The following is a 26838-nucleotide window of genomic DNA, read 5'->3' on the forward strand; positions in this document are numbered from 1 at the left end:
TTTGGAAGACCATGGCGGCTGCATTATACTACATGGAGGATCTATATGGTGACCATGGGCATGCTTTATGTGATATAGAGGACTATGAGGGTGCAATACACTATATGGAGGACTATGGGGGTGCATTACACTATATGGAGGACTATGATGGGGTGCATTATGCTATATGGAGGACTATAGGATGCATTATATGATATGGAGGAATATGGGGAGTGCATTATACATTATACTATATCGAAAGCAATGTGAGGCCCATTATACTATATGCAAGGCTATGTGAGTGCCATTATAATATTTGGAGGGCTATGTGGAGGCCATTATAATATTTGGAGGGCTATGTGGGGGCCATTATATTATTTAGAGGGCTATGAGTTATACTTTATAGAGAGCTATTTGGGGGGGGAATTATACTGTATGCAAGCAATTATACAATGTGAAAGTTTTTGTAGGGTTGATCATACTGTGTGGAGGGCTAGAGGGGGCCATTATACAGTGTGAAGAGGTGTAGGGGCCATTATACTGTATGTAGACCCATTATACTGCATGGAGGGCTGTGTGGGAGTCACAGTAGAGGATCATACTGTGTTGGGAGCACCATACTTTACGTATGGAGAAGTTGACGGTGGTACAGTAAATTCATCATACTGTGCATGTGGAGGGTATTGTGGAAAACTTCACTGTGGGAATATTACACAGTTTTTGCGGTCACTTTTGCATCATACCTTATGGGTGCAATGAAAGGGGAATCTACAGGTTTCAATAAGAGGAAAATCACTTTGTAAGGGCTGTAAAGTTGTGACATATGCTCTTCTGTGACCCCACCTAATATATATTGTTTTGGGGGGGCGGCGGGGCCCAAATATAACTTTTGCCTGGTTAACTTTGGCTAACACTGTTGCCTACATGATTTGTATTCCTAGTCCTGCATCTCTGTCTTCAACTAAATTGATGTTCTTCAACCTATCTCAGGAGCCTCCTGCTCCTATGAGTATGACATTCTTCCATCTTTTGACTTTCATAGACTTGCTTTCCAATAACTTTTATCCTCCTATTCACAATATTGTACACCGGTTTTCCTTGTTTTTCAAAATTAAATAAAAAATTATACATTCACAGTAATGTTCAGTCAGTCCTGTCCATAACCTTTTGAAGACAGCGATATAACATAAGTATAACATAATAAAGTTAGCAGTATTTTATTAGATTCTTTTATAGCATTTTATAATATATTAGACACATACCTGATGCAGTTTCAAGGCCATTCGAATTGCTGGAGAAACAACCGTGTGTAATAAATCCATGTCAGCAAACACCCATTCTACTTCTTTGGATATTTGGTAATGCCCCTTAAATAAGGTATGTAATCCATGAAGAAATGCATCCAAACTAAAAGGGAGAATTTTTGACAATTTAAATTATTTTTTAATTATTATTAATTCTATTTAACTATTGTATATAATTTATTCTATTTGCTTTACATTATTAGAGGCATAGCCATCTTAAAGCCCCATAAACTTTAGACTAATGTCGGCTGAACCGTCTGATATCAACATGTTTCTCTTACAATCTAATGTATATGGAGGCCATTTTGAAAATTACTTCTCCCTGGAATTCATCTATAGGTGTAATAGTGATATTGACCTCCCAGGGTTTTTAAAAAAAATAAGTGTACAATTAATATCGTAGAGTTAAGGACTTCCGGTTTCGGCACTGAGATGTGAAGAAGCAGGAGAATGAGATCCGGACTGCCCCTAAACCAAAAACCGACTCTAGAGTGCACAGATCACTGAGGAACGATAGGCGGGAGATGATATGGTGCAGCCAATGGCGGTGTATGGAGCGGTACCTGCTGAAGAGTGGAGGCACTCCAAGAAAAGCCTGCAAAGACAGGCCGGATGGTCCGGAGATGGCATCCAAAATGGCGCCGGACACGCTGCAGGAGGAGAGGTGGGAGAGTGAACAGCAACGTACAGTGGGTGAGCAGCGTACAGTGGGTGAGCCGGGTAGTAAGAAGAGTGCGCAGGGCGGTGAGGCACAGTCAGCCACTGGGTAGGGAAATAGACTACCCCCGGCTAGCCAAGGAGGTGGCGGAGCATCTGACGAATGACACCAGGGAGGCACTAACCTCATCGGTGAAAGTGGCTTTGTCAACCATAAAGGAGGCTGTGGCGCAACATGATACCCAGCTGACAGAGATGGAACAGAGAGTGTCAGAGGCGGAATATGCTGTAGTCAGGATGGAGGGCCAGCTCAAAGACCTAGCTGTATCTGCCCAGGCAATGAAGGAGGAGATAGACGATCTTGAGAATAGGTCCAGGAGGAGTAATGTGAGGTTGGTGGGACTGCCAGAATCCGTGACCGCTAGGCACCTGGATGTTCTATGAGAAGTGGATCTGCCACAAGTACTAGGCCTGAACCACAGATGTTGGTTGGAAAGAGCACACAGAGTGGGCCCCATGAGAGAGTCAGAAAGGGGGAGGGGAGATAGGGCTACAATCAAGCCAGGTAAGCTACAGAGAGCACGACAGGTCATCATAAAATACCGTGAATATATAGACAAGCAGGAGATCCTACATACCTTCAGAAATAGGAGACAACCCCTGGAACTTAAAGGGCACGAGATCTTACTCTTTGGGGACTATTCTGTAGAGGTGACTCGGAAAAGGAAAGCATTCAGCAAGGTTTGCACAGCTCTTTATCGCAAAAGAGCCAAATTCCAACTATTGTATTCTGCCATATTGAAGGTGATGATGGGGTCATATGGACATTTCGGGACCCCCTGGAAGCAGAGGACTATTGTTTGATTGGAGGGGCTGGAGTTGCACTGGAGGAAAGAGGGAGGATGAGTGACTCTACAAGTGTGGAAGGCAAAGGGTTCTCTCAGACACTATTGTCTGGAGGGACAGACCTGGCCTGCATTGGGATCAACCGGGCACCCACCCACCCAGCCCGAAGGAGCAGCGGCGAACCGTGAGTGCTTCAGCAAGGAGGAGAGGTGGAAACGGTCGCAATTGAAAGAAGATGATCAAACAAGTGAGGCAGAGGACTGGAAAAGCGTTATTGGATTTGGTGAACATCTATTTTCCTGATAAGTGTACCTGGTTACACAGGAAGGTTGATGCAGGATGATCTCTGTATCTCCCTCCTCCCTTTCCCTCCCTTTCCCCCTCATTCCCCATTCCTTCCTTTCTGGCAAGTCTCGCTAAGGGTCGATGAACGATGACACACATAACCACGTTATTTAGACACGACGGGAGTAAGACCAAAAAATCCTAAAGAAATCAATGACATTCTGGAATACTTTTATGCCGGCTTATACACGGAGGAACAGAGGGAGTGAGGGAGGGACTGGTTGAATGTAATTAAAATTCCTAAGCTGTTGGAGGAGATACTGCATAACTTAAACTTGGAAATAACGATGGAAGAAGTTCAGGGGGTTATAGGGGAACTAAACACATTTAACGCACTGGGTCTAGACGGTTTAAGCGGAGACTTTTATAAAATCTTAAAGGAACAAGTAGCCCCTGTCCTTGCGGATGTATTTAATGGAACTTTGAAGTGGGAGGAAATACCATTCCTCAACACAGCAAATATAAAACGTATACCTAAAGGGGGGAATAATTTGGAGGACCCTTCTAGCTATCGGCCATTATCATTAATAAATTAGGCCCTTAACATATTGTCTAAATTGATGGCTAATAGGCTGGCGATGGTTCTACTGAATATCATTGATTCTCCCCAAACAAGCTTTGTGAAAGGACGGTCAGTGGTAACAAATGTTAGGAAGGTGATGCTGGTGATCAACACGATTAAAGGGGAGAGGGGATGGTGTAAGGAGAGTTCCAGCTATGATCACATTGGATGCTGAAAATGCATTTGATAATGTCAGATGGTCATGGCTAGAACTGGTATTGGATCATATTGGCCTACGAGGGGCCTTTCGTGAATTTGTGAGTGTCCTACATGCTAACCCACAGGCAAGAGTTCGCACTCCAGAATTTCTATCTAAGGCCTTCCCGCTAATGAAGGGGACTAGACATAGGTGCCTGATGTCCCCCTTACTGTTTAACTTGGCCATAGAGCCACTATCGAGGTGTATAAATAGGGGAAGATGGTTTGATGGGATTGATATTGGAAACAAAAAACAAAAAAACGTATTTAGTCAGCCACTAATTGTGCAAGTTCTCCCATTTAAAATGATGAGAGAGGCCTGTAATTGACATCATAGGTAGACCACAACTATGAGAGACAAAATGAGAAAACAAATCCAAAAAAATCACCTTGTCTGATTTTTTTTGGCAAATTATGGTGGAAAATAAGTATTTGGTCAATATCAAAAATGAATCTCAATATTTTGTTATATATCCTTTGTTGGCAATAACAGAGGTTAAATGTTTTCTGTAAGTCTTCATTAGGTTGGCACACACTGTTGGTGGTATGTTGGCCCATTCCTCCATGCAGATCTCCTTTAGAGCGGTGATGTTTTGGGTCTGTCGCTGGGCAACACGGACTTTCAACTCCCTCTTAAGGTTTTCAATGGGATTGAGATCTGGTAACCGCCGCACACTAAATGCCATCAATGTATAAGGTAACTCTGGTACTGCATTACTGCTATATGAAAAAATGAGATTTTTAGTTTATGAATTGGCCAATGCATGTAAGCCCGGAAACCAAACAGCAAGGTAAATCTCAATATTCCGGGTCCCTAACTAAAATGCCACTATCTAGGTTAAAAACATCCTTGTCTGGGCAGCTAGACTAAAAATCTAACTAGAAATGCCACTATCTGGACTAACCTCCATGTCAGGGCAGCTAGGACTCCTGGTATAAGGATTGTGAACACAGCCTGGTTTATAGGGCGGAGTGCTCAGCCAGAAAAAAACTCACTGCAAATATTTCAAAAGACTGACCTGCACATCCTACAAGTGTGTATAGGTGCCAGCTGAAAAAAACCTAGCAAATACAAAATGGATACAGCCGCACACTAAATGCCATCAATGTATAAGGGAACTCTGGTACTGCATTACTGCTATATGAAAAAATGAGATTTTTAGTTTAGTCTAGCTGCCCAGACAAGGATGTTTTTAACCTAGATAGTGGCATTTTAGTTAGGGACCCGGAATATTGAGATTTACCTTGCCGTTTGGTTTCCGGGCTTATATGCATTGGCCAATTCATAAACTAAAAATCTCATTTTTAATGAGATTAACCCGATGTGTACTGTGGCTAGGAGTGCAGGGAACAGGGATCCGGCACTGGCAGTGTGAGAGCGGCGGACGCTGGTAACGAAGGTAAATATCGGGTAACCAAGGTAAGGGCTTCTTGGTTACCCAATGTTTACCGTGGTTACCAGCGTCCGCAGAAGCCGGCTCCTGCTGCCTGCACACATAGCAGAGTACACATCGGGTAATTAACCCGATGTGTACTGTGGCTAGGTGTGCAGGGAGCCAGCGCTAAGCGGTGTGCGCTGGTAACCAAGGTAAATATCGGGTTGGTTACCCGATATTTACCTTAGTTGCCAAGCGCAGCATCGCTTCCACGCGGCGCTGCTGGCTGGGGGCTGGTTACTGGTTGCTGGTGAGATCTGCCTGTGTGACGGCTCACCAGCAACCCGTGTAGCGACGCTCCAGCGATCCCTACCAGGTCAGGTTGCTGGTGGGATCGCTGGAGCGTCGCTTAGTGTGACATCTCACCAACGACCTCCTAGCAACTTACCAGCTATCCCTATCAGGTTGTATTGTTGTTGGGATCGCTGGTAAGTTGTTTAGTGTGACTTGTCCTTAAAACAACCAAGGTGGTACAGTAGTAAGCAGGAGGTCACAGATTGAAAAGAAATGATTGTCTTAAAGGAATTACCTTGAGATAACACCCATGGACAAGATAACACCACAATTAAGGGCTGGTTCACACTAAGCGACAGCGACAACGAGGTCGCTGTTACGTCACCATTTTCTGTGACGTAACAGCGACCTTGTAAGTCGCTGTTATGATCGATGCTTAGCTGTCAAACACAGCAGCCGAAGCAGCGATCATAACCGCGAGAGCAGGGAGCCGCGCACACTGCTTAGCGCTGGCTCCTTGCTCTCCTAGCTACAGTACACATCGGTTTAATTAACCCGATGTGTACTGCAGCTCCATGTGCAGAGAGCAGGGAGCCGCGCACACTGCTTAGCGCTGGCTCCTTGCTCTCCTAGCTACAGTACACATCGGGTTAATTAACCCGATGTGTACTGCAGCTACATGTGCAGAGAGCCGGAGGCGGCAGCACAGGCAGCGTGAGAGCTGCGGAGGCTGGTAACTAAGGTAAATATCGGGTAACCACCTTGGTTACCCGATGTTTACCCTGGTTACAGCTTACTGCAGCTGCCAGATGCCGGCTCCTGCTCCATGCTCGCTTCACTTTGTCGCTCTCTCGCTGTCACACACAGCGATCTGTGTGTCACAGCGGGAGAGCGCCTTTGAAGAAAACGAACCAGGGCTGTGTGTAACGAGCAGCGATCTCGCAGCAGGGGCCAGATCGCTGCTCAGTGTCACACACAGCGAGATCGCTAATGAGGTCACTGTTGCGTCACCAAAACCGTGCCGTAGCAGCGATTTCGGTAGCGATCTCGCTATGTGTGAAGCACCCCTAACATCTGTTAAATAAAGTCAAATAATTCTAATTAGCAGAACAGGGTTTGAACAAAAAAAAAAAACCTGCTCAGACAATGAGACCTCCTGAAGCTGAAAGTGAGAATCAGACAACCTATATGGGAGCCTGCATGGATGAAGTAAGAAAACCTGCAAGCAGGGGGGAGGGAAGGAACCATCCCCACGCGTATCGTCACCTCGTGGATGACTTCATCAAGGGCACAGAAGAAGTGGAGTCCACCATCTCACAGTGAAGTATAAATAGCAAAAATAAAGAGCAAACACTCACCACCTGTGTGTGTGCTGTGTAGGAGGTTCCCTGAGTCATTCATTGTCTGGCTGCAGTTGAGGCAGCGCATATGCAATAAGCACAGCTCTAACCAGCATGTGTCAATTAGCCAAGTACATACAGAACTTGCTAATCCATGCATACTCACTCCATATAAAGAAATTTTAACTTGCGCAATGTGAGTCAATGGCCCTGGAACACTTAAACATTACATTGTTATGTGTGTCAAAAAGTATGCAAACGCAGAGTAACTACAGCACTACTTTATTGTGAATGAAAATTTTCCTATTATTATTTTTTTTTTTCCTTTTCTCCCTTTTTTCTTCTTCTTTCCTCTTTCCCTTTTATATAATATGCGCATGCGCACAGTAGCGCTAAGCAACAGGCGATAAAAACCGCCATATAGCTGCCAGAACACACATTGCTAAATGTAGAAGGAACAGGGCACATAATTAAATGCTTAAAAATCAGTGGACCGCATAGTTAGAAAAATGATTATACATGACATATGTATAAATATGAAACAATGCGCATGCGCAAATAAACACTATTAGAAGAATCAATGCAAGATTACTACGGACGCTAGATTAAGTGTTATTGAAACCATGGGAAAAAAAATAACCACACATGCGCTAAGGCACACAAAATGACGCAGCTAGAGAAAAACCTTGAACAGAGGTCACTGTGGAAGTAAAATAAACTACAAGCGTTGCTCAACTGCACCCAGGACAAAGAAAACATGAATGACACAGCATATAAACACTAGCATGGAAAATATGAGTATAAATGACAAATTGTAGAAACCGGTATAAAAGCAAAGAACAGATGAGCATTTAGTTATCAAAGGCAATTCACAAGTGAATACAAAGGAATACCAACCACAACTATAAGGATTGCTATATGGTTACATGTACATAATGGTTGTTACAACCCCTTACAATTTTGAAAAAAGTTTAGCCCATCATGTACATGTAGGTGACCACTATAAAAGATATTTAAAAAAAAAAAAAAAAAGGCTGTGAGTTACAGATTCCTGTAAAAACCTGTGAAGAGTAATTCTTCGTTGATGCCCCTTGGCACAACAGTGTCCAGTTGGTAAATCCATCTGGACTCTTTACAAAGAGGGAGCTTAGAGATATCCCCCCCCTAACATTAGAGGCAACCAAATCAATGACAATGGCCCTAAGGCTCGAAGGTCGGCCCCGATGTGCATCCAAAAAATGGGAAGCAACAGAACTTAGACATTTCCCCTTTTCTTTATCAGTGCGAGCTGTGGAAATGTTGGAAATGTGCTGCTGGAGACGTCTGCGTAGCTCTTGTGTGGTCTGCTCGATGTAAATCTTTGGACAACCACACACAAGAGCATAAATAAGGTTTTTGGACCGACAATTAAAGTACCGTGGACTTTTTAAGCTCTCTGAACAACCAGGTACAGAAAGGTTTTCAGATGCAATCATGAATGGGCACACGGAACACGACCCACAAGGAAAAGTGCCTTTTAGCACAGAACCTGTACCAATTTTCCTGGTTGGAATTTGGTCACCACATTTAACACCCGATGGGACGATATTCACGTGGCTAGTTGTCAAGATGTTCCTAAAGTTCTTGGCTCTCCTCGGAATAACCTTAGGTTGTAAGGAAATTAAGGGTCTCAATTTTTGATCACTCAGTAGGATGCCCCAATTATGTTTGAGGACCGCGTGTATATCGTCCCATTGGGTGTTAAATGTGGTGACCAAATTGACCATATTTCCTTTTTCCCGTTGCTTGGTTTTCAATAGGTCTTCCCTCTTGGCTGTCTTGGCCTGACTGAAAGCATCCGAGATGGTTCTCCATGGGTAGCCTCTAATTCTAAGTCGTTGAGTAAGGTCCCAAGCGTGTTTCTTGAAATCCTGCACTTCCCTGCAGTTCCGTCTAATCCTGTGGAACTGTCCTTTTGGAATTCCTCTCCGCACATGTGAAGGATGAAAACTGTGGAAGTGCAGGACACTGTTAGTTGCAGTGGACTTGCGATGCAGCGAAGTGCTGACCGACGTTTCTGCCAAATCAATCTTCAGATCCAGAAACTCCACAGAACAATCTGAAATACAGGAAGTGAGTTTAATATTCCAACTGTTGACATTAAGCGATGCGATGAAGCTTTCGCAATCAACGACAGAGCCCGTCCAAAGGAACAGGATGTCATCGATGTAACGGAACCATTTTAAAACATGCTGCTTAAATGGCTCAAGGGTATATACCCAAGTCATCTCCCACCAACCTAAAAAAATGTTAGCATAAGCCAGCGCACATCTGGCACCCATAGCGGTGCCCGATGTCTGCCGGTAGTAGGTGTGGTCAAACATGAAATAGCTCTTCTCCAGAACCACTTGGAGAAGGTCCAACAGGAGTCATGCAAGTGGTCTCCCGAGGAGTGCTGATTAAGGAAGAAAGACACTGCTCCAAGCCCCAGATCATGTTTGATACTCGTATATAGAGACTCCACATCCATTGTTACCAAAAGAGCAATTTTGGGAAATGAAATACGTTCCAATGATTGGATAAGATGTGTGGAATCCCTAACATAGGAGTCAAGTGAAAGTGCCAATGGCTGGAGAAACTGGTCCAGATAGATACATGGGCGTTCAAAGAGGCCCCCAATCCCTGACACAATAGGCCTACCTGGTTCCTCAACGATGTTCTTGTGAACTATCGGGAGAAAGTAGAGTGTCGGGGTAATGGGCAACTTGATCAACATAAAGTTTCTTTCTTGCTTGGAAATAATGTTGTATCCAAAGGCAGTCTCGAGCAATCTATCCAACTGTTTTTTGAAAGACACTCCTGGATTAGAGGGCAACACCTGATAACAAGAATGGTTACTCAAATGACGTTTGGCCTCTTTCAAATACATATCAATGTGCCACAAAACAAGGTTGCCCCCTTTATCAGCCTCTTTGATTATAAATTCATTATTATTCTTCAGATTGTTAAGTATTTTACGTTCGCGCATTGTTAAATTTCCCCCAGAATTTAATCTTAATGCCATCTGTTGAATATCCTCATAGGTTTTTTCCCAAAAAATCTGTAAGGCTGGGAAAAGCATAAAGGAGGGCGTGGCCTGGGATGGAAGTCTCCCAGAAAAGGGCCGCTGCTTACCTGTGACCTGTTCATTCTCTTCTAATAGGTCCATGAGGTCCTGGAAGGCTGCTCTCTTATCCATAGGCAGGGAGTCCATCAATGAAGGTTGACTGTGTAGGAGCTTGAAAGCAAGCTGCCTACAAAATAAGTACAAATCCTTTGTGAGAGTGAACTTATCCAAATTATTTGTAGGAGAAAAAGAGAGGCCCATGGAGAGTAATCTGGCTTCAACGGGGGACAAGACATATGAGGAGAGGTTGATAATTTGCAAGTTACCTGCCATCGGGTCACTGTTTACCGCCTCCTCGTTTGTCGTGTTGACCGTCTGTACGCCGGGGACCAATTGTTCCGTCTTCTCCTCCCCCTTGGATTTTCTGCACTTGCATTTACCTCTTCTGGTGCGCCTTCTGGGTCGCTGGACTCGGTGGATAAAAAAATAACTCGAAGAGGATGGTAATGGGGCATTAGAGGTTGGGAAGGCTTCCTGCCTATGTGATCTCCTGCTCCCAAAATGGGACCACTTATAGATCCTGTTGGCATTGAAGTCTCCTTTATCCCGTTTCAACTTATTTTGTTTGCCCTTGATAACCTCTTTTTCAAAAATATCTATAATACTTTTAAGTTTCATTTGAAATGGTTGAACAATATTCTGCTGATCACACTTCTCCAATTTGGATTCTATAGACTTGATCTCATCCTTTAGTTTGGATAATAGGGCCTGATCATGTAAATCAATGAGGATAAAGGAACATCTAGCTAGACCTTCCTCCCATTTACCTTTAAATATGGGGTCCGCCTCCCAAGCTGGGAAAATTTGGACTCTCAGTCCTCTAGGTATAATTTGCAATTTCCTGTATTCATTTAAACACCTAATATTCCAATGGGTTTTTGTCAATTTCTATGTTAGCCAATTAATTCAGTAGAAAATTTATTAAAATCAAGATCACCAGTCACAATATCCGGGTCAGTGATGGATGGAATGTCACACCCAAAAACATCCTCTGTTTGGTTCTGCCAGGCCAATACCCTGGCATTTAAATCCATAGTTGTAAAAGCGCACACACAAAGGGTAGGTGAGGAAACAGTATTAGACCATAAACTCTACAATAGAGATCTACAAAAGTATAGGAGGACGTGCCACACTCCAGAAAGGGTAAAAAGACCCTAAAAAATTGAAACAGTACTAACAAATGTGGAGGGCACCGCTTCACTCAGAGGGATCTCTCCTGACACAATAGAAACTAGTCTAATATATAGAGAAAAGAATGTGTCATACAAGGAGGATCACCATAAAAAATATTATTTTATTTTACAAAAATGACACAAGAAAGGTGGACAACACAATTAAAATTTTTTGACACACATAACAATGTTTAAGTGTTCCAGGGCCATTGCCTCACATTGCGCAAGTTAAAATTTCATTATATGGAGTGAGTATGCATGGATTAGCAAGTTCTGTATGTACTTGTATGTACTTGGTTAATTGACACATGCTGGTTAGAGCTGTGCTTATTGCATATGCGCCGCCTCAACTGCAGCCAGACAATGAATGACTCAGGGAACCTCCTACACAGCACACACACAAAGGTGGTGAGTGTTTGCTCTTTATTTTTGCTATTTATGCTTCACTGTGAGATGGTGGACTCCACTTCTTCTGTGCCCTTGATGAAGTCATCCACGAGGTGACGATACGTGTGGGGTGGTTCCTTCCCTCCCCCCTGCTTGCAGGTTTTCTTACTTTATCCATGCAGGCTCCCATATAGGTTGTCTGATTCTCACTTTCAGCTTCAGGAGGTCTCATTGTCTGAGCAGGTTTTTTTTTGTTCAAACCCTGTTCTGCTAATGAGAATTATTTGACTTTATTTAACAGATGTTAATTGTGGTGTTCTCTTGTCCATGGGTGTTATCTCAAGGTAATTCCTTTAAGACAATCATTTCTTTTCAATCTGTGACCTCCTGCTTGCTACTGTCCCACCTTGGTTGTTTTAAGCTGGTGTCACACATAACGACGACGACAACGACGTCGCTGCTACGTCACCATTTTCTGTGACGTTGCAGCGACGTCCCGTCGCTGTGTGTGACATCCAGCAACGACCTGGCCCCTGCTGTGAGGTCGCCGGTCGTTGCTGAATGTCCAGCTTCATTTTTTGGTCGTCACTCTCCCGCTGTGACACACACATCGCTGTGTGTGACAGCGAGAGAGCGACGAAATGAAGCGATCAGGAGCCGGCACTGGCAGCTGCGGTAAGCTGTAACCAGCGTAAACATCGGGTAACCAAGGGAAGACCTTTCCCTGGTTACCCGATGTTTACGCTGGTTACCAGCCTCCGCTCTTGCTGCCAGTGCCGGCTCCTGCACTGTGACATGTGGCTGCAGTACGCATCGGGTAATTAACCCGATGTATACTGTAGCAAGGAGAGCAAGGAGCCAGCGCTAAGCAGTGCGCGCGGCTCCCTGCTCTCTGCACTGTGACATGTAGCTGCAGCACACATCGGGTTAATTAACCCGATGTGTGCTGCAGGAGAGCAAGGAGCCAGCGCTAAGCGCGGCTCCCTGCTCTCTGAACATGTAGCACAGCGACCTTATGATCGCTGCTTCTGCTGTGTTTGACAGCTAAGCAGCGATCATAACAGCGACTTACAAGGTCGCTGTTACGTCACCGAAAATGGTGACGTAACAGCGACGTCGTTGTCGCTGTCGTTTAGTGTGACACCAGCTTTAGACAACAGGTCTGCTTCTATTGATTTGTATATTGCTGCATTAGAGTGGGGGTTTATATTGCACAACTTTCTTTGTACGAGGGCAGTTGGACCATGTGTGTTAACTATAGCTTTTTGCTTTTTAAATGTTTTTAATTGTGTTGTCAAGTTGTTTCTTGTGTCATTTTTGTAAAATAAAATAATATTTTTTATGATGATCCTCCTTGTATGACACATTCTTTTCTCTATATATTGGACTAGTTTCTATTGTGTCAGGAGAGATCCTAGGGACCAATGTGATGGAGCATTGTATGAGTGAGGTGCTGAGTCTGTTGCAGCAGTTGGCCGCCACAGCGGGAGAAGGCCGACAGAGGGCTGTGCAGCGTGAGATCCGGGCCCTCCTATATCGGCAACAAGTGAATTCAACTGGTGGAGAGATTGGTGGTGTAAGGGTGTTGGATGTGGCCCCCTTGGTAGTGCCACCCCGAAGCGAGATGATGATTTGGTGCAAGGCAGCAGTAGGCCCCCAGGGGCGCAACTACCCGGCGATGGTGGAACCCACGCCTTCTGAACACTGGCCCACGGTGATGGCGGCCAGAGGAGTGGTTGACGTCAAAAAGGGGAGAGTGCCTGTAAGAGTGCTGAATTGTGGAGAGGAGGAAGTTAGGCTTCCCCGTTACGCTACTCTTGCCAAGTTGCTTACCCTCAACCCTCACACCATTCATGAAGCCGCCCCTCCTACCTCAGCATCCCCTGCCAGTAACCATATACCCCCTGAACAGTTAGGAACTACAAGTAGGCACTGAAACCACACCCACACATCACAAATAGGGGGTATACAGGGTAGTGCAAGAGTATGAACAGGTTTTCAGCAAGCACCCATTAGATTTTGGGAGGATTAAAGGGGTTCAACATCATATACCTACAGGCATACATCCACCCATTAAAGAAAGTTATAGGCCCATCCCGCCAGCACATTATTAATGCGCCAAAGACATGTTGAGGAACATGAAGGAGGCAGGGGTCATTCGGGATAGTTGTAGTCCCTAGGCAGCCCCAATGGTGCTGGTGAAGAAGGATGGCACCATGAGAATGTGTGTGGATTACCGGAAGATCAATCAGATAACACATAAAGATGCCTATCTTCTCCCCCGTATCGAAGAGTCGCTAGCTGCGCTGAGAACTGCTAACTTCTCTAATAGCAAGAAATTGGCCATAGTAGAATACCAACTTATGGGACCACTCAGTGGTGCCCCATAAGGATTTGCCTACTCCAAAAAACGTAAATAACTGGAGAAACGAGGAAGATGAGGCAACAACCATGTGTGAAAAATTCCATATTTATTGATAACAATCATATGTATAAATAATTACAATATATATCGATAGGAAAACGTCAGACAGTGCAGCAGGAATAAATAGGGGGAGGTAAAAGGTGTGTGTGGGGGCATCCCTTGCCATTCAGAACCAGCCACAATAGGAAGGTATGAGAGACTGCATGCCACCAAGTGCAGTAGGGTTAACCCATGAGGGGAATTTATTTGAAAAGTGGCGGGGTAAAACCCAAATGGGAAAGGACCGTGTAATTACGTGTCCTATATAGAATAGAAAATATTATGGACACACAACGGGTGGGCACCCATGTATATAAGAACTCCCAGCAGGACCTCAGAAAAAAACCGCAGTATAAATTGGACTGATGGGATGTGCAGAGCTAGGGGCAGGGGAAAAAGGGTTTCCCAAAAATAGTGTGATTTTGGTAGTCCAAACCCCTTGCACCACACAACTCAGACAATCCAAAATTAAGAGGAAAGTTCCAATCATATAACTGTATGGGAGGTAATGCAAAGAGGAGCTATAGGGGTACATATACAGGTATTATACACCAACCGAGGTGAGCTTATGTATAGTTCCCCATTAGGATTTTCCACAGCCACAGAAGGAGGTTTATATAATGCCGCCGGGGCTACAACAGACGCTGAGACAAAAAAGTCATTTCAGCATAAGTATGCATGCAGTGAATCATAGCCTGGAGCACCGTGCGGCCATGGGGAAACCACATATAAAAAGGACAGGGCAGAATAATAATACCTGGTGGCTGGTGGAGGGCAAGGAACAGGCTCCTGACAGCTGTTTCGCAGCGTTGGCTTTATCAAAGGAGGTCCTCCTGCGCTGCGAAACAGCTGTCAGGAGCATGTTCCTTGCCCTCCGAACCAGCCACCAGGTATTATTATTCTGCCCTCTCCTTATTATATGTGGTTTCCCCATGACCGCACGGCGCTCCAGGCTATGATTCACTGCATGCATACTTATGCTGAAATTATTTTTTTGTCTCAGCGTCTGTTGTAGCCCCGGCGGCATTATATAAACCTCCTTCTGTGGCTGTGGAAAATCCTAATGGGGAACTATACATAAGCTCACCTCGGTTAGTGTATAATACCTGTATATGTACCCCTATAGCTCCTCTTTGCATTACCTCCCATACAGTTATATGATTGGAACTTTCCTCTTAATTTTGGATCGTCTGAGCTGTGTGGTGCATGGGGTTTGGACGACCAAAATCACACTATTTTTGGGAAACCCTTTTTCCCCTGCCCCTAGCTCTGCACATCCCATCAGTCCAATTTATACTGCGTTTTTTTCTGAGGTCCTGCTGGGAGTTCTTATATACATGGGTGACCACCCGTTGTGTGTCCATAATATTTTCTATTCTATATAGGACACATAATTACACGGTCCTTTCCCATTTGGGTTTTACCCCGCCACTTTTCAAATAAATTCCCCTCATGGGTTAACCCTACTGCACTTGGTGGCATGCAGTCTCTCATACCTTCCTATTGTGGCTGGTTCTGATTGGCAAGGGATGCCCCCACACACACCTTTTACCTCCCCCTATTTATTCCTGCTGCATTGTCTGACCTTTTCCTATCGATATATATTGTAATTATTTATTTACATGTGATTGTTATGAATAAATATGGAATTTTTCACACATGGTTGTTGCCTCATCTCCCTCGTTTCTCTAGTTAACTTCTTCTCTACCCTTGACCTTACCAGCGGATACTGGCAGGTGGCGGTCACACCAGAGGACCGTGAGAAGACTGCGTTCGCCACTCCCATGGGACTCTGCGAGTTTAACAGCATGCCGTTCGGGCTGTGCAATGCCCCTGGAACCTTCCAACGGCTCATGGAGTATTGCCTGGGACATCCCAATTTCGAAACGGTCTTGCTGTATCTAGATGATGTGATCGTATACTCCCAGATGTACGAGGCCCACCTGGAACATCTGGCTGAAGTGTTCGCATCCCTAGCCAAGTATGGGATGAAACTGAAGCCCTCCAAGTGCCACCTACTGAAGCCTAGGGTACAGTACCTCGGACACGTGGTGAGCGTAGAAGGTGTCGCCCCAGATCCCGAGAAGATCACTGCTATTCAGGACTGGCCGAGACCGACCACAGTGAGAGAGGTGAGACAGTTCCTGGGCCTGGTGGGCTATTACCGTCGCTTCATCAAGGGGTACACGAAGATGGCCACCCCCATGCAAGACCTGCTCGTGGGACAGACCAAGGGTGGCAGGTCCCCTGGATCTCCGTTTGTGTGGGAGAAGAAGCATGAGGAGTCCTTTCACCAGCTGAAGACGGCCTTGACGGGAGAGGAGATCCTGGCATACCCCGACTACAGCCTCCCGTTCGCCCTCTACACCAATACCAGCAATGTGGGCTTGGGAGCAGTCCTGTCCCAGGTCCAGGACAGGCGAGAAAAGGTGATCGCCTATGCCAGCAGAAAACTCCGGCCCATGGAAAGGAACCCCGAAAATTACAGCTCCTTCAAGCTTGAGTTCCTGGCCCTGGTGTGGGCAATCACCGAGAGGTTCCTACATTATCTCGCAGCGGCAAAGTTCACGGCTTACACGGATAATAATCCGTTGACCCATCTGGACACGGCCAAACTTGGCGCTCTGGAACAGCGGTGGGTGGCCAGACTGTCTAATTACAACTTTACCATCAAATACAGAGCCGGCCGCAAGAACACCAACACGGATGCGTTGTCCCAGATGCCCCACCTGCCGGATGGGGGGTCGGAAGATGATGACCTCGAAGAAATTGAGTTGCCCGCGTTCCATCGGCCACTAGTCGAAAAATTACATGTAAAACAACAACAGGTGAACCTGGACCCGCTACCCAGTAAGGGATGGCGAGAAGCCCAAGACCAAGCACCTGCCGTCCAATTGGTCAAGACCATGATTGAACAAGCCTCCTCCCGAATGGATCCAGCAGCGCCCCCTGAGGCCCAGCGACTGTGGAAAGAACGAGCCCGGCTGTACCTGCACGAGGGGAAGCTGTATCGAGGGCTGATCAACCCGAAGACTCACGAGAAGGTTTGTCAGCTGGTGGTCCCTCAGGCCAGCGTGCCCAAGGTCCTACGAGCCTATCACGATGGCGCTGGGCATTTCGGCTGGAGAAAGCTGGAGATGTTGAGAGAGAGGTTCTATTGGAGTGGGATGCGAGAGTCTGTGGAGGCTTGGTGCCGAGAGTGCGGCCCCTGTGCGCTGAGAAGGAAGGATGAAGTCAGCCAAAGAGCCCCTCATCACCCATCAACCGCTGGAGTTGGTTGCATTGGACCATGTCAAGCTCACACCCAGCCGGAATGGATATACCTATGCCTTGACCATCGTTGACCACTACTCCAGATTCATGGTGGTTGTTCCTGTCAAAGATTTGACTGGCCGTACCGCAGCCAGGGCATTCCAGGCCTACTTCTGTCGACCGCACGGATACCCGGAGAGGGTACTTACAGACTAGGGTTCAGCCTTTAAAGCAGAGGTGTTTCAAGAAAATCAGGACCACGTCATACCATGCCCAGACTAATGGGATGTGTGAGATGAACCACCTGGTCCTGGATCTCCTCAAGGTGATACCGTTGGAAGAGCGGAACCTGTGGCCATAAAAGCTGCCTGATCTGGTAGACATGTACAATAACATCCTGTTACACCTCGTGGCTCTCCTGAGGCAAGGACTGAGGCAGTCTCCCATTCCTTGCCTGCCACGAGCACTTCTGCTCAGCAGCACCGAAGGTCTGCCAGACTGCGCAGTGTGCAGGAGATACCTTCTCAGAGAGGCAGCAGAAGGGTGACACCTAGTGGTTCTCCTGTTACAAGGAGTGAAGCGGTCTCCCATTCCTGGCCTGCCACGGGTCCTCCTGCTCAGCGGCCCCGAAGGTCTGCGAGGTTGCGCAATGTGCAGAGGTTTGCTGCTCAGGGAAGTAGTGAGACTCCCGTTATATCTGCACATTGTGAGACCGAGGATCCCGCCTCTATTTCCCAGAGGCAGGAGGGTGAGCATGTGCAATGCGTGGTGGGTCCTGATTCGCCCACTGATGTCACACGGCTTGATGACAAGGCTGGTGACGTAGTGAATCTTGACTGGCCAGGCTGGGACGTCGTGGACCCTGATTGGGTTAAGCCCATCATCTCCGCCTCGCGCCCACCCTTAGGTGGAGCTACACCTCCTTAAAAGCTCCCCCTGCGATCATGGCGGCGCGCGACTGTCCTTCTATGTTTGGATGTCTGGCAGTGTGCTGCCACGCCACTGCTCAGGCATTACTGTCTTTTGTGGGCTTGGCCCTTGCTGCTTAGGCAGCATCTGGTTTGCAGGCCGTGTTCCTGCCTTGCTGCTCCGGCAGTATCCCCTTCAACAGGCCGTGTTCCTGTCCCAGGTGAGCTCCTCAAGTCTCCACCGGACTCACCTGGTTATTGAAAGCACACGTGCGTTGGTACCTCTGTGCTACCCTCGTGCCATATTCTCGTGACTTCCACTGGCACACGTGCGTGGACACCTCTGTGCTTCCCCATGCAACAGGTACACCGAGCCGTGAGATCCGTGCCATACAACCCTCACGGGTTAGGGCAGACCGGTGTACATAGATTGTCTGTGACATTCCAAACGATCGCTAGCAGCAACCCGCTCACTCTTCACCCACCATAGCAGTGGTCCCTTACACCGCACAGTGGACCTTGACCGGCGGAAGCTGTCCATTTCCCATCTTGGCACGCTTCCCCGGGTCCCCCTCGTAACAACATCCCCTGTAGTTCTACCAAATGCACCCCGGCGTATCTGATGAGAGCCTGACCGGGCCGGCTGCCGGTGGACTTAGAAATGGGCTTGGAAGCTCCTGAGGCCCTTCCTTCGACTGCTGGCTGGGATACTCGGTGGCAAATCCAATACCGACAAGTCCAGGAGTATGTGGAGAAGAATCTCGGTCAGAGCCGGGAGAAACAAGCGCAACGTTTCAATAAGCGAGCGTCAGCCGTCCCCTTTGAGCCGGGAGATGTCGTGCTGAAGCGGAAGAGACGGACCCATAAGCTGGATGACCAGTGGGAAAGGACCCCGTATGTCATACAGCCCACTGAATGGGAGAATGAGAAGGCTTATCTGATCAGTCGTGACCAGGGGAGGACTGCCACTACGGTTTCCAGGGACCACCTGAAGAAATGTCCTCACCCCTTGAGAGTGACAAACAAAGTTCCGGTTCCCACGTCGAGCGGGAAAAAGGAGAAGAAGGTGATCCACACAGTGATGGGTGATTTTCCAGCAGACTGGCCTATGCAAAACGGTACGGTGATTGTTCCGGTGAAAATGTTCCCTCAACACGTGGAAGAAATGGAGACGGAAAGGCCCGCCAGTGAGCCGCCAAAGGACGCACCTATACCCCCTCCCCTTGGGTCTCCACTCACTATACCTGCCATCAGGGAAGAGGAACTGACTGTCTCCTCTGTCCCCTTGCCCTCCACTGATGACAGTGGGCCCAGAAGGTCCACGCGCCCCAACCTAGGTCGACCCCCACTTAGGTACAGGGAAACTACCATCTAGGGGTGCTGTATGTTAATTGTGTAAATAGCTGAATGAATGACCGTTAAATGAACACTAATCAAATCGAAGTTTCACCAGATTGCTGTCCGTTTTAAGACAAGTTGTCCCCGAGGGACTCTGTGTTTTTACCGCCCACATGAGAAACTGCTCATGAACATTGCCGAGAACTGGCAGGCCACCCATGAACTTGTGGGCCTGTAAATAATTTGTGGGCTGGTTTTCCGTTCCGTGCCACCTCCGGAGAGGCAGATTGGAGGAAGGGCCCGCAGCAGAGGAGGCTGGGGCCCGGCCACCACCAGGACCGGTGGCCATCCTCTGGGGGTCAGGGGTCCCCCTGGATGTGGGGTCCCCTGAAGTGACAGCCGGGTGCGAGACACCGTTCCCGTTACCGATCGGGTAACCTGGACCTGGACTGGGATAAAGGGGTGCTGCCTGTTTCTTAGGGGCAGCACCAAGGTTTAGGTTATTTGGGTGGGAGAGAGGATGACCACGAACCCGTCCGTTTTAATGAAAATGTTTACCGTTGTAACGTTAAAGTACCGTGCCTCCCGTAAGGGAAGAACTGAAAAATACTTATGTTGAATGTTAGATGTTATTTATCTTTTACAGAAACAAAAATAAAACCGGTGATGGACGGGCAGCCCGCGGACGGTCTGCATTTTACCAAGGGGGAATGTGACGCCCTGGACTAGCCAGGTAGTCACATACATAACAACATGCACACACCCCCCACCCTAGTTACAACAGTCAGACAAAAACCCTTGTTGCCTCCCTCCAGGGCCTGATGTCCACATCAGGTGGGGCGGAGCCAGGCGGTTGGCCCCACCCACCGAGGAGTTCACAGGCCTGGAGGCGGGAAAAGGAGTCAGATGAGTTTAGGAGTTGAAAGTGAGAGGAGTGGAATCTGCGTGTGCCTGGGAGCCCAGTCACTGACAGCAAGGTTGGCAGACGGTGGTGGCCGTCTGCAGGAGTTGGTGGAACTCTGCAAAGCCGTAAGGACCGGGGCTGGGTGGTGGCCCACCGGTACCAAACCGGGGAGCGGAGTTAAGCTAAGCACACAGGCAGGGCCATCGGACCCCGACCAGGCTTGGAGCCGCCGTCAATAGTCAAATCCGAGTGTGACAGGAACCCCAGGGGTTCCCCAACAACCAAGTCCCGACAGAAGGCAACCGCTCACACCGTGAGGATATACAGCCACCGCCACAGGCTAGAGATCCAAGGGCCAGCGCCTGCAGGCAAAACGGGCTCCTACGGCACCTATACGCCGGGGAGCGGACTACCAGTGGGCAACCACAAGAGTCAGAACACTTCTAACAGGTGCAAGGAAAGACAGCCACCATCAGTCCGGGGAGAGCACAACAACACTGCAGCCGGCTGCGGGACCCGTCCATCCGGCCGTTTTAGTTTACTAGAGACTCTGTCAGTGATTGTCTGAGTGAGTACACCAGTGCCGTCCGGCACCGCGCCGCGCTGTCCCTGCAACCCTGCACCCCAGCCATCCAGCCTCCCCGTTACACCACCGGGCCCCGGGATCACCAACCCCCCCTACCCACGGAGGGAACAACATCCTAGCTACTCCCTACCATCTCTCCCGGGATCCCCGTTACCAGCAGCGGTGGTGCCATCATCACCACGTCCCGTGGGTGGCGTCACGAATAATCTCCCTAACCAAATCATCCCTTTTCACTCACGGGTGAGGAGCGCTGCTCGAGTCCCTGGGTCCGGTCCACCGCTCGAGCCACCGAGCAGCAGCAGCAGAAGCCCCGAACCCGAGCGTGGCGAGCGCGTCCCCTCCGCCCGCGACATGTTTAATATATTTTTAAAAAGCACATTAAAAATGACATTATTGCATTTTTTTAAATATTTTTTAGTAATTTTATAAAAAGACAAAAAACCTCTAGGGGGAATAAGAAAAAACAATTACATTTTTTTTTAGTAATTTTATAGGAACAAAAAAATCTGACTTTTTCTTTGTCTTTAGAATGCAGGACATAGAGATACACTTCTGTGTTCAGATATATCTCTATGTAGCTGAATATCTGCTTTTTGATTCACTGCCTGCAGTACTAGTCAATATTATCAAATCCTCTTATCTCTTATTCTGGTTAGAGGTTCAGTGGTAGAGCTTCTGCCTACCAACAAGATGTTTATTAAGAAGAATTGTTAATTTAATTTATGCACTGCAGAGATGACAGCCCCGCCACCTGAAGAGGAAGAGCTACTGAGTAGTGATGAGTGAGTACTAAAAAGCTCGGGTGCTCGAGGCTCGGGCCGAGCATCCCAAGATACTCGTGTACTCGGCCCGAGCACCGAGCCCAATGTTATCCTATGGGAGACCCGAGTATTTTTGTGAAATGACCCCCGGCAGCATGTAGAAACCCTAAAAATGTCCCAAAAGTCTCAGAAGAGTGCTCAAATGACATGGCAACAGCATGGGGAAGACCCCTTGAAGCATTTATCACTCAAAAGTCACAGCTGTGAACAATTTTGTCCGCGTTTTACGCCATTTTTACGGACTCACCAGAAAACCTTCCAAAATGACACCAAAATGAATTTTCATGGCGGAAATGTTAAGGGCACATACCCAATAGTGAGATAGAGCTGGTGTATGTTACTTTTTGAGATTAATACATGAAAGATTTTACGTAAAACATTGTGTGGCACTCCGATGTCCAAAACGCATGTTTTGTGCTTTTTACTAACGATGCCGGTCATTTTTTTTTTCATTCTATCTCCCGTCGGTCGGTCTCGCTCTGTCTGTCTCTCTCTGTCTTGTCTGTCCCCCTCTCACAGTCTGTCGGTCATTCTCCCCCCTCTCTCTTACTTACCGTTCCCCGATCACTGCTGCGGCGCTGCACGGCTGTTCACTAAACTCCGGCGGCTTTTCCTCTTTTGAAAAAGCCGGCCGCTCATTAAACAATCTCGTAATCCCTGTTTTCCTGCTTTTCGGCGCCTATGATGGTTGCAGTGAGACACGCCCCCCACGCTGAGTGACAGGTGTCTCACTGCACCCAAACACAGCAGCCGGTGTGTGTGTGTATACTGTGCAGTGAAATAAATAATTAAATAATTAAAAAAAACGGCGTGCGGTCCCCCCAATTTTAATACTAGCCAGATAAAGCCATACGGCTGAAGGCTGGTATTCTCAGGATGGGGAGCTCCACGTTATGGGGAGCCCCCCACCCTAACAATATCAGTCAGCAGCCGCCCAGAATTGCCGCATACATTATATGCGACAGATCTGGGACTGTACCCGGCTCTTCCCGATTTACCCTAGTGAGTTGGCAAATCGGGGTAATAAGGAGTTAATGGCAGCCCATAGCTGCCACTAAATCCTAGATTAATCATGTCAGGCGTCTCCCCGAGATTCCTTCCATGATTAATCTGTAAATTACAGTTAAAAAACACACACCCGAAAAATCCTTTATTAGAAATAAAAAACACTAACAAAGTCCCTCATCACCAATTTATTAACCCCGACAAACCCTCCTTGTCCGGCGTAATCCACGGTCCTCCAGCGTCGCGTCCAGCTCTGCTACATGCAGGTGACAGGAGCTGCAGAATACACCGCCGCTCCGGTCACCTCCACGCAGCTAATGAGGTGAGTATAGCGATCAGCTGAGCTGTCACTGAGGTTACCTGGATGCAGCGGTGGATGCAGCGGTGGCCGCGGGTAACCTCAGTGACAGCTCAGCTGATCGCGCTACTCACCGCCGCTCCGGTCACCTCCACGCAGCTAATGAGGTGAGTATAGCGATCAGCTGCTGTCACTGAGGTTAATCGCGGCACCGCTGGATCCAGCGGTGGCCGTGAGTTACCTGACTGACAGCAGCTGATCGCTATACTCACCTCAATTGCTGCATGGAGCTGACTGGAGCGGCGGTGAGTAGCGCGATCAGCTGAGCTGTCACTGAGGTTACCAACGCACTAGGGTAAATCGGGAAGAGCCGGGTACAGTCCCAGAACTGTCGCATATAATGTATGCGGCAATTCTGGGCGGCTGCTGACTGATATTGTTAGGGTGGGGGGCTCCCCATAACGTGGAGCTCCCCATCCTGAGAATACCAGCCTTCAGCCGTGTGGCTTTATCTGGCTGGTATTAAAATTGGGGGGGACCGCACGCCGGTTTTTTTAATTATTTATTTATTTATTTTACTGCACAGTATAGATACGCCCACCGGCTGCTGTGATTGGGTGCAGTGAGACACCTGTCACTCAGCGTGGGGGCGTGTCTCACTGCAACCAATCATAGGCGCCTGTGGGCGGGGATAGCAGGGAATATGAGATGGCTGTGTGCAGAGCACAGCGCTCCCGCCGGTATAAAGGCTCGGTCACGCTGTGCAGGCCGGCCAATCACTGCAATTCCACAACTAACAGGGCTGTGGCATTGCAGTGGTCTGCCAGCCAATCCCTGCATGAGGGCTGGCTCTCAAAAGAGCACCAACATGCAGGGATGAAGACCACGAGTACAGCACGAGTATTGCAAAATTACTCGGTACCCGCCGAGTAGCCCGAGTACAGTGATACTCGTGCGAGTACCGAGTAGTAACAAGCATACTCGCTCATCACTACTACTGAGCAGTGAGGAGAAGTGAGAAGTCGGGACAAGAGCTCTAACTGGACAGTGGGACTGATCCCTTAAATCAGTACAGTCCCGCTGAATCTGGAACAGTTTGGAGCTATGCAAACAAAAATATCCAGCCATCCACCCACAGGAGCAAACATTAAACAGGCACATTTTCAGACTGCTTGACCTGGAAATGTTGCCACTTAGGCATGAAATTTTAGACACTGATACTATCTGCAACCTTGATACTTGGTCACCATCTACCCCTTTTTTCCCGGTGTGCATTCCTTACCTTACATTAGCAAGTGTCCCATAACATCATCCATGCCCTGACCAATGCAGTTACTGGGAAGGTCCACATAGCAACCAACATGTGTACAAGTGATTGTGGCTAGGGATGCTAAGTTTTCCTCATGGAACACTGGGTGAACCATATTGAGGCTGTGACAGAGTCAGACACAGGGATGGCACAAGTGCTACTGAGGATTTCGGGCCCTAATTCCATCAGGGTTTCCTCTCCACCTCCTATACCAGTTTCTGCACCCCCTCCTCCTCCTCATTCTCCATTTCTGAACTGCCATCTCTGCACATGTTGTCCATATCAGACGCAAGCTGGAAGCACTGCAGCACTGCTTCAGTGAAGAGGCAACAGATTCTGCGGAAACTAATTTGTTTAGGTGACAAATAGCACACCACCACAGAATTGATGAAAGCTACAACACAAAAGGCAGATCTGTGGGTCTGACCGTCAAGCCTACAACTTGACATGGTCATGTGTGATAATGGCTATTACCTGGTGGCAGCTCTGAAGCTTGGCAAGCTCGCACATGTATCATGCCTGTCCAACATGCTCAACTTAGTGGTTCAGCAGTTTCTGAAAACCCACCCATACAATATGTGCCTGAGCTACTTGTGAAGGTACACCATGTGTGTGTCCATTTCTGCAAGTCAGCTACAGCCGCCACTGGTCTGACAGTGCTGCAACAGTGCTTTCATTTGTCAGCTCACTAACTGGTTTTTGACATGACCATGCACTAGAATCCTCCATTACACATATTGGCAAGGCTTTATGAGCAGTACAGGGCAGTAGTTAAATACCAGCTACAACTTGCCCGTTGGAATTCCCTTCAGCCTCTCAGATGTCAGTCATCCATAAGAACCGATGAGTGGGCATGGATGTTTGACATCTAACAGCTGTGAGGTTCTACAAACCTTTGAGGAGTCAATCAAGATGATGAGAGGTGAAGACACCATATTCAGCTTAACCATCCTGCTTCTGTAACTACGCAAATGCTCGCTGCTCACAATTAAAAAGGAAGCTTTTCATGTGGACCAGGTGGAGACTGAGGAAGAAAGTACTCAGGATGATACTGACTCGCCCACTCCAGGGCTATGGGACACCCGGTGCCGGGCCGGACTAGTCCGGGGGACGTCAGTGGTGGCTGGGCCTGACTCCGTGCCCTGGTGGGGTCAATTAATATGGCTGGTGACTTGGGGTGATTAAAGTTTATATTTGTCGTGACGCCACCTGTGGTTTGCGGCTATTAAGCCGCCGCTGCTGTATGGGGCCTCCGGGGCTGATGGAATGGCAGCTTGGATAGTCCTGCTCCCCACAGGTGGAGCGGTGCCGCGGGGACACTGTTTGTGCTTGTGAGTGTCGATGTAGTTGCGGTGTAATGCAGGGCCGACAGGGCGGTGAAAGGACTTTACACAAACAACAGTCTCTTTACCTTCTCCTCTTTTACTGTGCAAACGGTTAGTCCTGGGAGACTGTTACAGGTGGTAGAGGGCTCCGGCCGGCCTGGAAGTAGCTGGGGTCATCTCTTTGGCCAGTCGAGTATGAGGCCTACTCCCTGCTCTTTCTTTGCTGTTCTAGTACCCTGCACTTTGGGTTAGCAATGGCCCTCTTGCTGCTGGGACCGGTGGTTCATCCCTCTCCCTGTGTGGTAGGCTGCGCAGGCCCTCTCTGGTGCTTCTCTACTGGAGTCCACACCGGGCCCTGGTGGTGCAGCTGTACTTTCAGGTTGCTTATGGGCCGGGTGCTTGCAGCTCTCCTGCCCTTCGGATTCGGCTGCCAGGGAAGGGTTTTACACCCTGGCAACCACAGACTCCGATGTCTGTTTCTCTCCTGTGCCTCTCTGCCAATCCTGCTTCACTGGGCCAAGATATTCCAGCTCCAGGCCCCAGTTCCACAGGACAGCACACTCTGCGTCTTCACTCTCTGGACTCTCTTCACAGACTGAACACTAACTCCTCCCTCAGGTCAGACTTGAGGAATGCTCCCTGGAACTCCAGGTTCAGAGCTCCCTCTGCTGGCCTGAGGGAGAAACTACGTTGGATGTTGGTACCTACTGGCCAATGATTTCCCCAATTACCTCCAGGCTCAGTATTAACCCTTTTGAGGGGGCAACACTGTTGTGGTGACCAGGTCCTGGGGCGCCACAATACTACCCAATCCAGCCTCATCTGATCTTCTCAGCATGGATTGGGTGATAATAAGGAGGAGGATGCTGAAGAAGAGGAACAGAAGATGGTTGCCTGCATTACATAGAGTAATACCTACACCTGCTTTATCCGGTCTGTTCAGCATGGATAATTATAACAATAAAATGTGTTTGTAATGTGTGGCAGAGTTGCTTCAGTATCTGCTGAGTTGCTCTGTGTGTA

General features: G+C 47.9%; 1 protein-coding gene across 1 annotated transcript in view; it reads right to left on the reverse strand.

The window, feature by feature from the left end:
* The window catches only part of PCNX2 (pecanex 2), a 1407555-nt gene that overhangs the window by 185185 nt on the left and 1195532 nt on the right, over positions 1 to 26838 (reverse strand). The window contains exon 28 of the mRNA XM_075339694.1: positions 1242 to 1386. Coding sequence (XP_075195809.1) covers positions 1242 to 1386 — 145 coding nt within the window. The remainder of the gene's footprint in view (positions 1 to 1241; positions 1387 to 26838) is intronic.

This window comes from Anomaloglossus baeobatrachus, chromosome 3 (genome assembly GCF_048569485.1).
Source record: "Anomaloglossus baeobatrachus isolate aAnoBae1 chromosome 3, aAnoBae1.hap1, whole genome shotgun sequence".
NCBI classification, from domain to species: Eukaryota; Metazoa; Chordata; class Amphibia; order Anura; family Aromobatidae; genus Anomaloglossus; species Anomaloglossus baeobatrachus.